The sequence below is a fragment of the Perissodus microlepis genome, chromosome 14 (assembly GCF_051167445.1).
Source record: "Perissodus microlepis isolate ML-2025 ecotype Zambia chromosome 14, ASM5116744v1, whole genome shotgun sequence".
NCBI classification, from domain to species: Eukaryota; Metazoa; Chordata; class Actinopteri; order Cichliformes; family Cichlidae; genus Perissodus; species Perissodus microlepis.
Genome location: NC_140474.1, coordinates 37,144,540 through 37,157,200, shown reverse-complemented (window position 1 = coordinate 37,157,200; position 12,661 = coordinate 37,144,540). Strand labels below are relative to the sequence as shown.

Here is a 12,661-nt window from a genome sequence, read left to right as displayed (position 1 = left end):
GCGTCTCCAAGGTCTTAACCATGCTGCTCTCAATGAGCCCGTTCTGAGAAGTTGCGCCTCGTCCCATCGTTTCAATCCCAGCGGGCAGTCTTGGGGGGGTTTGAACAGCCAGTTCCGCTTTCTTAATTCTCTGATAAGCCCGGGCCAAGCCAGCTCCGATCAGCAAGAACCCTGTTATCATGGTTCTGAATAGGTAGATATCTTCAGCGTCCTTGATCGACAGTCCCGCCAGGCACACGACCCTCCATTTCTGCCACCCGTCCATCGTGTATCCGGCAGGGAAAGTCCCTCCAGGGCACTCGGGCTCTCCCGAGCCCAGACTTCTCATTGAGAAAAGGGTGTCAATAGCATTCAGAGACCAGTTGATCAAATCCATAATTCTCTTTAGGTTTTAAATTCAAATTCAAATTCAAATTCAAATTTCAAATTCAAATTCAAATTCAAATTTTTTATTTGTCACACACACACAACCATACACAGTATGACATGGGGGTGAAATGCTTGTAGCTGTACAATGCCCGACCATTAAATGACAGAAAAAAAGTTTTACAATATTTACAATTTACAGGTTACTACAAAATTTACAAATTAACTTAGGAATTTACAGTAAAGAATGTGCAAATAGCAGAAGAGATTATAAAGATTATAAATTATAGGAATTATAGGATTATAGGAAATGTGTGGTGGTGCGTGTGGTGATGTGATGTGTGTGAGAGTCCAGTCTTATAGTGACGTGTGTGGGAGAGTCTAGTCCTACACCTGGTTCAGGGCCCGAATAGCCTGGGGGAAGAAGCTCCTCCTCATTCTCTCTGTTTTGGCCTTAAGGGAGCGGAAGCGCTTCCCAGACCTCAACAGTGAGAAGAGTCCATTGTTGGGATGGGAGAGGTCCATCATAATCTTCCTAGCTTTGGACTTGCACCGCTTGGTGTAGATGGACAGCAGGTCAGGGAGCTCTGATTGAATGATGCGTTCGGCTGAGCGCACCACTCTTTGCAGATCTCGTCTGTCCTGCTTGGTGCTGTTCCCAAACCAGGTGCAGATGTTTGCCGTCAGGACGCTCTCGATGGTGCAGGAGTAAAAGTTCTTGAGCACCTTCAGTGGCAGATGGAAGTCTCTAAGTCTTCTGAGGAAGAAGAGGCGCTGACAGGCTTTCTTAACCAGGGTGTTGATGTGGCAGGACCATGACAGGTCCTGAGTGATGTGGACACCCAGGTATCGGAAACTGTCCACTCTCTCCGCTGGCGTGCCACTGATGATGAGGGGTTTGTAATTCCTTGCCTGCTTTGTAGTGAAGTCCACGATCAGCTCCTTAGTCTTGCTGATGTTTAGGAGGAGGTTATTCTCCTGGCACCAGGTCTCCAGGTTCCTAATCTCCTCCAGGTAGGCCGTCTCGATGTTGTCGGAGATCAGGCCCACAACAGCAGTGTCGTCAGCAAACTTGACAATGGAGGTGGTGTCTGATGTGGCTAAACAGTCATAAGTGTACAGTGAGTACAGCAGGGGGCTTAAAACACAGCCCTGAGGCACTCCAGTGCTGAGTGAGATGGAGGGGGAGACTTGTTTTCCCACCCTCACTGATTGGGGTCTGTCTGTGAGGAAGTTGAGGATCCACTGACACAGTGATGAGCTGAGTCCTAGATCCGTCAACTTGGTGAAAAGCTTAGAGGGAATTATTGTGTTGAATGCTGAACTGTAGTCCACGAACAGCATCCTAATATAATTCCCTCTGCCAGTGTCCAGGTGACTCAGGGATGTGTGGAGCAGGTGAGATATGGCATCGTCTGTGGAACGATTAGTCCGGTAAGCAAACTGAAGCGAGTCGATGGTGGCAGGAAGTGAAGAAGTGATGTGATCTCTCATCAGTCTTTCAAAACACTTCATCACAATTGAAGTCAGTGCTACTGGACGGTAGTCATTGTGGCAAGCGGGCTGTTGTTTCTTTGGAACAGGAACAATAATGGACTGTTTGAAGCACGTGGGAACCACAGCTTGGGCCAGGGAGAGGTTGAAGATCTCCGTGAACACCCGTGCTAGCTGGTCAGCGCAGGCTCTCAGGACCCGGCCAGGGATTGCATCTGGTCCTGCTGCCTTCCTGGTGTTCACCCTCCTGAAGGTGTTCCTCACGGCATGCTCTGTGATGACGAATGCATTTTCTTCACTGGTGCACTCCGAGCGCGCGCAGCCGTTTGTTGTTTTAATTGCTGCGGTGTCGAAGCGAGCATAAAACGTGTTCAGCTCATCAGCCAGTGAAGCATCAGCATTCATCACAGAAGAAGCTGGTCGTTTATAGTCCGTTATAGTCCGCAGTCCTTTCCACAGGCTCCTAGAGTCGCACTGTCGTAGCTGTGACTCTAGTTTTTCCCCGTAGCTCCGCTTTGCCTTTCTGACCGCGCTGCGCACGTTGTAGGACGCAGCCTTGTATAGGTCCATATTACCGGAGACGAGCCCTTCATTGTAGGCAGCGGTGCGTGATCTCAGAGCGTCGCGGATGTTTTTATCCACCCACGGCTTCTGGTTGGGAAACGTTCGGATGACAGATCTTTCTGCTGTGTCGTCCGCTAGTTTCCCGATAAATCCCACAACCACTTCCGTAAACATGTTGATGTCATCAGAGCTGTGCCGAAACATGTCCCAGTCTGCATCACCCAGTGCGTCCTGCAGCGCGGCCACTGAATGGTCCGTCCAGCGAGCGACCTCCCTCCTGATTGGTGGTTGCTGCTTTAGCCTTTGTTTGTAAGCAGGCATGAGGAAGATGGCGGCATGGTCCGATTTTCCAAATGCCGGCAGGGGCTGAGCCTTGTAACAGTTCTTGAACGGGGTGTAGCAGTGGTCTAATGTCCTAGTGCCCCGGGCGGGGCAGTTGATGTGCTGGTGAAGGTTGTGAAATGTCCGTTTGAGATTCACTCTGTTAAAATCTCCCAAAACAATGAGTGCGGCATCTTGGTGAAGTGTTTGTTGATGTGTGAGAGCCTCATGTAGCTCACATAAGGCAGTGTCCGAGTCCGCGTGAGGCGGAATGTAAACAGTGCAGGCAATGACCGCAGTGAATTCCCGAGGGAGATAAGAAAGGGCGACATTTAACGATCAAAAGCTCCAGATTGGGCGAGCAAGAGCGTGTGAGTGGGGAGATGTTTGTGCTGTCGCACCATCTGTTGTTCACCATCAAACACACTCCACCACCTCTTTTCTTCCCCGACTCCATTGTCCTGTCCATGCGGTAAACCGAAAAGAACCCCGTCGGCTGCACGACATATAGACATATATAAACATATATAAATAAAACCACTTTTTTTTACGTTAGTAATTCCTTTTGTGCATAATTTTATATTATTGTTAATAATAAATTAATTAAAGCAACAAAACAACCTGAAGAGCCGGTTCGGAGCCGAAAGAGCCGGCTCTTTTTAGTGAGCCGAACCGAAAGAGCCGGATCTCTAAAAAGAGCCGGAAATCCCATCACTACCCTACAGTGAAGCTCAAACATCCAAATGAAGCAACACGAGGCAAAACAGAGAGAAAAGATAAAGCACACCACCTAGCAACAAAATGGCTTCAGGAGCAACAGTGCACACTCTCTGCCAGTCCATGTTTTCCTTTGTCAGTGATTAAGAACTGATGCTACTGCGTTTCCTATCATTGATAGTGCTGTGTGCACTCTCACGGCTGCTCACACAGAGCAGCTGTTGCTGTGTCATGTTATATGTGCTGCCTTCTACAAGCTTCACTGTATTTTTGGTTGGATGTGTGTTCTGCCAGTGCAGGAAGAAATGACACACACACAGACCAGAGTACACAAAAGACATAAGGTAAGAGTCATCAGGACATCATAGCATCTGCATTTGAGATATTATTGATTACATTCAGGCCACGGTGCAACGTTGCTTCAGCAGGCCCCCTTTTGTGTACATGATGATATTAGTTTGAAATTATAATTTTGCATTTAGGACACAGCGTTCAATGTTGTCACTGCTCCATGCTTTTTTTTCACCCAAAGAATGACTTTTATGTAACTTTAAATGCATAATCAGGATCATTTATTTACAGTTTATTTGGATTTTTAAGAATATATAATCAGCAACCATCGTTTAACAGATGCTGATCTCACTTGAAGGCATTTAAGTGCACCCACTGGGTATTTATACCAGTGTTTAAAATGACTGTTTGGCCGATAGCTGACTTCTTCTTTTGATATGTAGTCTAATCAATTTATTTTGTATATAACCAGTTAGCAACAATACCTGCTTTAAGAAGCTTTATGTTATGAAGTAAAGTCAAAGTACAGATGTGTATATGACATGATTTGAATACTGGGTTAAAGGAGGAAGAGGTTAGGAGGAGGTAAAGTAGAGGAAACAGACTCTGAGGCGGTCTCTCGTGTGTGAATTCCAGTATGCAGGTTTTCCCGTGTGGGAGCCTGATGCTAAAAAGCTGACTCAAAAAGTGCTGTCAAAGGTGCAACATCCTCCACTGCACTGATCATTTATATTGCACCTTACAGCATATATAACTTGTATATAACTGTATATATACCTCTGTATCTTTTATGGTAAAGTCATTTTAATGTAATAATCTACATACTGCTAATCGAGAGACGCCAAACTGTCTTTGTTCTTGTAAGAGTGACAATAAAGATCGACCTACCTATGCCCATGGTATGGAACACGTGCTTGTGTGTCCTCACAGAAGTACAAGTTGTTCTCAACAAACAAACAAACCTACACACACAAAAATCAATTGAAAATGTAAACATCATCCAAAATATCAGCAGGGATTTAATTACCTAACTTTATGAAAATGATTTGCACATTATTTACTGTATACATCACAGCATTCAGGGCCTTTATAGACACAATACAGAAAAAATTAATAAACCTAATCAATTTCAGCTTTGGTTTTTGTTACATTTATTTTCTTAATAACTACATTTTCACACCTGTATCTTTACCAAACATTTGACTACATATAGGTACTGTAGGTGCAGTAAAATTGTGGTTAAATGCACACTCACTGCAATATATTGGACATTCAGTGCCCAGTAGTGATGGGATTTCCAGCTCTTTTTAGAGAACCGGCTCTTTCTGCTCCGAACCGGCTCTTCAGGTTTTTTTGTTGCTTTAATTAATTTATTATTAACAATAATATAAAATTATAATAATAATAATAATAATAATAATAATGGATTGCATTTATATAGCGCTTTTCGAGAACCTCAAAGCGCTGTACATTTCTATTATTCATTCACTCTCACATTCACACACTGATGGAGGTTAGCTACAGCACTGCAGCATTATGCACAAAAGGAATTACTAATGTAAAAAAAAAAGTGTTTTTATTTATATATGTTTATATATAAATATATGCGGTGGCCCCTAGAGACAAAACATGTACAAACTCCAAAAAGCACGTACAAACTCCAAAACACATTTCTAGCTTGAACTGAACTTCCAAAGCAGAGCTACCCAGATCACTTAAATTACACAATTGAAAGCATATGTGTATTGTTCGTGTATTTATGCCCAAGCATTCATATATATTCAAATAATTAAAAAAAAAAAGTTAATTTACTTGTTACTACCACACACCAAATCCGGTCGTTGGTACTTGCTGGCTTGTGTAGCCTCTAGGTAACAAAAGCTCAACACTGCGCCCTAGCATCCTGGAGCACTTCTGTGGTGTTTTGTACGTTTTTTGGAGTTTTTACGTGTTTTGGAGTTTTTACGTGCTTCAGGGTTCGTACGTGTTTTGAAATTTGTATGTGCTTTGTCTGTAGGGGCCACCGTAAATGTATTTTTATTTATCCACTCCACATAAAATGTAATAAATAAATACATAAATAAATACAAATACAAAAAAATACAAAAACCAACTATTCACATTTCAACTTTTAACTATTTAAATTATCAGCTTTTTCCTTTTACAAATTTAAAGTGAAACAACACAAAACACTGCAAACCACAACACAATTGAATATAAATTAAAATATGAAAACAAAAAGAACATGCATATTTATGGCGTTATTTTTGTGCCACTATTCTGAGCACACGTAAAAAAAATTTGAGCGCACGTAAAAAAAAATTGCAGGTGCAAGTGTTGCATTTTGAGGAGAAATTTATTTTGAGCGTACAAAAGCTGAATTTGAGTGAACAAAATTCATTGCTGCGTGCAAAAAACGTATTTCAGTGTTTGCGCTTATCTACACACACAATAGCAGCTCCTCTCGCTCAGTTTTTTCATTTGCGCTTGCTCGCAATGTGTTGCTTGCGCTCACAACATTCTCTGCTTCGTGCGCTCAACTCTCTGTACACCGTTATAAGTGTGCCACAAAACCAGCCAATCACAGACTTGGTTTCAAAAATTCTGATTGGCTCTTACGGTCTCCAATCAGCTCGCTAGCTACTGCATTCCGGAAACACTGAAATGTAGCTAAATCCAGCTAAACTCCAATTTGCGGATAATATGTTTAATTATTTTATTTTAAAATATATTATTTTTTAAGACTATCGTTGGTGTAGAATAATGTAGTTGCATCATACAGCCATGCCAACTGACTCATTTTTCCAAATTATATTTGAGTAGCTCTCTTTTATGTCGTCGAATACTGAACAGCAGCACGAAAACAGCATGTCCCGGCCACATGTAAGTAATATAAAATCATTTTGTACATTATTATTCGCTTGATAACTGACGTTAGCTAATTTGCAAACTATGCAAACTTGAAAAATGATGTACCTCATGTAGTTCGTTTTATGGGTTGTTTATTTTTGTCTGAGATACATCATTTCATTGTATTTTTCTAACTACTTGTCCATTTGCTGCTTTTAACAGCACATACTGAGACAGCAAATGATGCATAGACTCCTCTCTAAACTGAAAGCTGCTTTAAACCAACAACCACTAAATCTGGATTATTTGGAGTTCTTGACTCGTCATGAGCTTGTTCTGTTTGAATCTTTCTCTCAGCAAATAGGCGGTCTGTCAGAGATTACAGAGGCTCTACAAAATGTTCATCATCTGGTTCAGTGTGAAATTAACATCAGCTCTGTGGCCATTATTGAACTGGAAACAGAAGTTGGTCTGGGACCTGGCCACCCCAAAATCGTACTAGAGAGAGAAAACCTCAAGAACTTGTTGGACACTCAGCTGCCAGTCAGCTGCATTGCTAAATGTCTTGGTGTTTCAAGAAGAACAATCTACAGGAGGATGCAAGAATTTGACTTGTCTGTGAGAGGAACATACAGCACAATGAATGACCAAGAGCTGGACAACATCATATCGTCAATCAAAAATCAGATGCCAAATGCTGGCTATGGAATGGTTCAAGGACATTTGGTTTCTACGGGTCTCCGTGTTCAGTGGTGGAGAATGATGGCCTCCATGCATCGAGTTGATGCTGTAGGGATCTTCACACGGATCACAGAACTAGGCTGTGTTGTGCGAAGAAGCTACTCGGTGCGAGGCCCTCTCTCCCTGGTCCACATAGACACAAATCACAAGCTAATAAGGTAAAATACCCACTTATATAGCTCTGACACAAGTTGGGCAGAAAGATGCACGTTATACTTTAAATCTGCTTTAATCAACCTTATCTGATAGGTCTTTCAGTGTATTTATAATATTTTAAAAAGCACTTGATAGAGTAATATTAAGTAAAGGGTTTACAGGATGTGTAACATAACCAGTAATATTGTTAATTGTAAATTTTCTTGAGCAATTATTTACACTTTGTATATCGATATTTTCCATGATAACAAGCCCATCAACACATAATACGGTAAGTGCTCCAGAAAATCATGACAAGAGAACTAAAATATTTAGTCTCATTGAACTTATCCACTTTCACATATAAAAATGCTGGTATTATTTTCAGCACACCTGACAAGTGTCCAGTTTAAATCAGTGGCAAGTGTGCGTATGAAAAATGTATTTTCAATGTCTTACATGTTCTGCAAATCAAGCCTTAGTGAGATTGTTTTCCCTCTGAAACAGGTACAATGTTGTGATCTTTGGTGGAGTGGATGGCTACTCAAGGAAGGTAAAATTGTAACTGTTATGTAGAATATTTGGTAGTTTTGAAATGAGAGCTTTATTAGGTTATTTTTTTATGAACATCAATTATTCAGCAAGCCAACATAGTGGACGATTTGCAATTTTGAAACTGCATTATTAACTGAAAAACTATACATGATCTGAAACCAGATCTTTAATTTTCCATTTGTTTTTACTGCAGGTCCTGTACTTGGATGCAGCAACTAACAACAGGGCAAAAACTGCATTCTCATTTTTCCTGAGATCAGCCCAGCTTCACAGCTTGCCATCAAGATTTTATGCCCTGATTAAATTTCTATGCTAGCAACAAGTTTCATTAAAGAAAACTTTAAAAATTCCTTAAAAATGAATTTTTATCATAGGGTTAGGGCAGATCAAGGAGTAGAAAACCTGGACATTGCACATTTCATGTTTACCACAAGAGGAACAGGGAGAGCGAGTTTCATATCTGGAAAGAGTGTCCACAATCAGAGGTTAGTCTTTTGATGTTTTTTATATTATTATGGACTGCATGGGTAGATTGTTGTAGCAGTTCTGATATTGATTTGAAGCATGAAATACCTGAAATCCAAATTCAAATGTATTTACAGAGTAGAACGACTTTGGCGTGATGTCTGGATTGCAGTCACTAGCAAGTACCATGATATTCTTCACTCACTCGAGGAGGATGGCCTGCTTGACATTTCAGATGTCATTCATCATTGAATATTTTTTTTTTCTACTAAGAGTGTTGAGCTGGAATGTTTTGTTTCATTTGCAAGAGGTCCCAGACAAATGCTAATTCCTTGATAAAGCATTTCAAAGTGATCCATGGACTCTGTTCTGGTAAGACTCTTCGTCTTAAATGTGGTCAGTTTGGTTGTGCTCAAGTTTATGGCACATTTTCTGGGTTCAGAAAGCATCTCAGTAAAGTACATGACCACTGTTCTGATCCTGGTGAAGGCCCATCTACGGCTGAAGGTTCAGTAGGATGCCATTATGATTTGCAATCTAAAAGTCCTGATTCAGTCCTGCTTCAAAAATCTCTTGTGCACAGTTGTGCTACAACAATAGCTGAACTTAAAGTGGCAGGTGTAAGTGAAACAACAATTAACTCTTTGGTCATTTCCATGGAAGAGATTGTTAGTGATATTCAAAATCAAGCAAAAGAATCCGTGAAAAGTATTCTCTCTTTACAAGAACCTGTCAAAAGTGACATTGAGTGCAAAATTGATCAGTGTTTTGAAAAAATGGAAAATCCTTTTACTGCATTAAATTCTGAAAGGAAAAGAAAACAGCATTTTGCAGAGAAGTGGGGACGTGTAGACCCAACTGAATATGTACTGGGTTCAAGATTCGATACCCCGCGCAGTCGAACTACAGGAGGCTATGATCAGGTTGTTGTTACTGATAAATTTGTTTACATCCCGATTTTGAAAACACTACAGTTTATTTACAGTCACCCTAATATAAAGGAGATGATCAGCAAGTCAAATTCAAGAGAAAATCTGCTTAAGGACTTGTCTGATGGAGATTTCTTCAAAAATCATGCTGTATTTTCAAAGGAGAACCATGCTTTTCAGATTCAACTTTTTTATGATGATTTTGAGACTGCGAATCCTCTGGGTTCGAAACGGGGTATACATAAATTAGGAGCAATATATTTCACCTTGAGGAATTTTTCTCCTAAGTACAACTCGCTCTCCATAATATTCATTTGGTCTCTTTATTTCATGCCCAGGACATTAAAATGTATGGCTTCTCTAAGATACTTGATCCACTTGTGAAGGATATAAAAATCCTGGAGAAGGATGGAATTAAGGTTCCCCTCTATGATGACCCAGTGCATGGAACTATTGTCCAAGTTACTGGTGACAACCTTGGTCTCCACTGTCTGTTTGGTTTTGTAGAATCATTTAGTGCCAGATATTGTTGTTGCTTTTGTCTTGCTGAGAAAGAGGACTTTCAAACAGAATTTACAGAAGATTCACCCAGGATAATCATGCGAACTCAAGCACTTCATACTGAACATTGCCAAAAAATGGAGGCAAATCCCAGACTTCCTTATGTGATGGGTGTTAAACAGTCTTGCATTCTAAACTCATTGCAGTACTTCAATACATGTGAAAATTACTCTGTTGATATTATGCGTGACATCTTGGAGGGAGTGGCACAATATGAAATGAAACTGATTATGTTACATGCAATAGATCAGTATACAACATCACAGGAAGTGGACAGGAGAATTAGGAGCTTTAACTATGGCTACATGGAACAAAACAACAAACCACCTGCAGTGAAGTTGGGAGAGGACTCAAATGACTTGGGGTTAAATGCCATCCAGTCCTGGTGTTTACTTCGGAATCTACCACTCATCTTTGGAGACTTATTTTCTCCAAGTGATCAGCACTGGTATTTGCTGCTGCTGTTGCTACAAATAGTGAATATTGTATTTTCACCAGCCTTATCAAAAGGTATCACTATTTTCTTGAAACACTTGATTGCTGAACACCACAGGTTATTTAAACATTTGTTTCCACACAAGAGGCTGCTACCAAAGCATCATTTCATGGTGCATTATCCTACATGTATACTCAAAATAGGACCACTTTTGCATAGCTGGTGTATGCGCTATGAAGTGAAACACAACTTCTTCAAGAAACAATTGAAAAGTTTCAAAAATGTAACTAAAACATTGGCAATAAAACATGAAAATCATATTGCTTTCATTTGGCAGACGTTTGACCCCAAGAGACTGACCACTGGACCAGGTAAAATGCTCTCTTTAAATGCATTGGACTGGGGCTGTAAGATTGCAGAGACTCTTTGGCTACCAATCAACACCAAGGTGTTAAATGTTAGATGGGCAAAACACAATGGAAATATTTACCGTTCAGATTCAGTAGTTTGTTTAAAAGTCCATTGTGAAATGCCAGTTTTTCACAAGATCTGCGATGTTGTTGTGAAGGATGAGAGGTTATTGTTGATTACCTTTGCACTGCAAACAGTGTGTCTGAATGAGCATTTTAATGCTTTTCAAGTTTTGTGTACAAGAGATGGACCTCATGTAATTTGTGTTGAAGAGCTTTTCTGTTGTAAAGCATTTGATTTACAGGTGTCATACAGTGATAGTGATTCCAGTTTTTATATTGTACCATACTGTCTCCTGTGAACAATAAAGGTGGCTGTTAAAATAGAAATAATTTCTGATTTATTTATTGTACCTTGCAGTGAATGATAATACATAGAGGGCGAAATAAAGTCACATATTTTTCTTCTTTTAATTCTATTTAGAGTAAAATTTAGTTGCATGTAAAATTTTAATTCTATTTGGAGTGAAAATGTAGTTCTATTTAAAATAAATTTGAATTCAATTCTGAGTAAAATTCTGCTCTATTTAGAATAAAATACTATGTAGAGTAAAATTCTGTTCTACTCAGAGTAAAATTAGGGTGGAGTTGTTTTTATTTTATACTAAACTGAGTAAATTATCATCATGTGTATTAAAATATTTGCCCTGAATAGAGTAGATTTAACTCTGAAAGTTTAACTCTACCGTAAGAGTAAACTTTACTCCATTTAGACTGGGACCAAATACTGTCTTTTTTAGAGTAAAATTTACTCAGTGAATTTTACTGTGTGGGTCCTCGTCACAAAACATGACATCACTGTTTTGTACATTTTAACAATTTAATCCCACATTTTTTGAAAAGATGTAACAAAACCATCAAATGTGAAAAAGGTTATTTAAATGCTGCTAAAGAAGAATGGATTGGAATTAAAAAAAAACCATATCCTAACCTTAATTACTGCGGGAGAATAATGAATGATGTTCATAGTGAGTAAAAAGTAAACTGAGTGCATTTTTTGGACAGATTCACTTTTAAAGTGTATGTATAATATAATACAGATACATAAAAATACACTCCAAAAATAGAAGAGTCCTTGAAATGTACAAAATATTATTAAAAAATTACAAAAATGGAGACACCTTGGCCTTTGGTACAATGTATGAAAAGATGTTTACTGCAGATACTACTATGGCTCTGCAGATTTTTTCTTTTCTTTTATCCTATGTCGCCGCACCTTGAGGTTGGTAAATCTGTCTATCACATTTTGGTGGTCAAGTCTCTCAAGCATCTCTTTCTCAACTGACATCACAGCCAGGTGCTGGAGTCTGCTTTGACCCATGGTCCTTCTCAGCCAGGTATGGAGCTGACTCAAGACACTAAAAGACCTCTCACAGCTACAGCTGCTAACTGGGTTTGTTAGGGCAACCTGAATAACAGTTTTCAGTGTGGGGAAGATCTGATTATCCAGAAGATTGTACAATGTTAACATATCTGGGATGGCACCAGCCTCACTCTTGAGCTTCAAAAAGTTTTTGGCAACCGTGACTTCCTCTGACTGAAGCTCAATATGGTAATGCAGTGCCAGGGCTGACAACCCAGTTTGTTTTGCAGATTCTGTACAGCAGCTTTAATATAGGGAGAACACAACTTCCAGATTGTGTGAGTAAAATTAGTTGGTTTTTTCTTTGCCAGTTTAACAGTTTGTGTTGTGCCTGTTAGTACTCCCTGTCTGTTTTCCTACCTGGTTCTTCCTGACCTTGTACTTTCTCCTCATGTTCTCCTCT

At 39.9% G+C, this 12,661-nt stretch overlaps 1 protein-coding gene across 1 annotated transcript in view; it reads left to right on the top strand.

Moving 5' to 3' along the window:
• The first annotated feature begins 6,834 nt into the window (after window positions 1–6,834).
• LOC146374364 (uncharacterized) overlaps window positions 6,835–12,661 on the top strand; it is a 57,473-nt gene continuing 51,646 nt past the window's right edge. Inside the window, exons 1-4 of the mRNA XM_084950177.1 lie at window positions 6,835–7,502; window positions 7,987–8,032; window positions 8,228–8,315; window positions 8,405–8,519. Coding sequence (XP_084806303.1) covers window positions 6,844–7,502; window positions 7,987–8,032; window positions 8,228–8,315; window positions 8,405–8,519 — 908 coding nt within the window. The 5' untranslated portion in view covers window positions 6,835–6,843. The remainder of the gene's footprint in view (window positions 7,503–7,986; window positions 8,033–8,227; window positions 8,316–8,404; window positions 8,520–12,661) is intronic.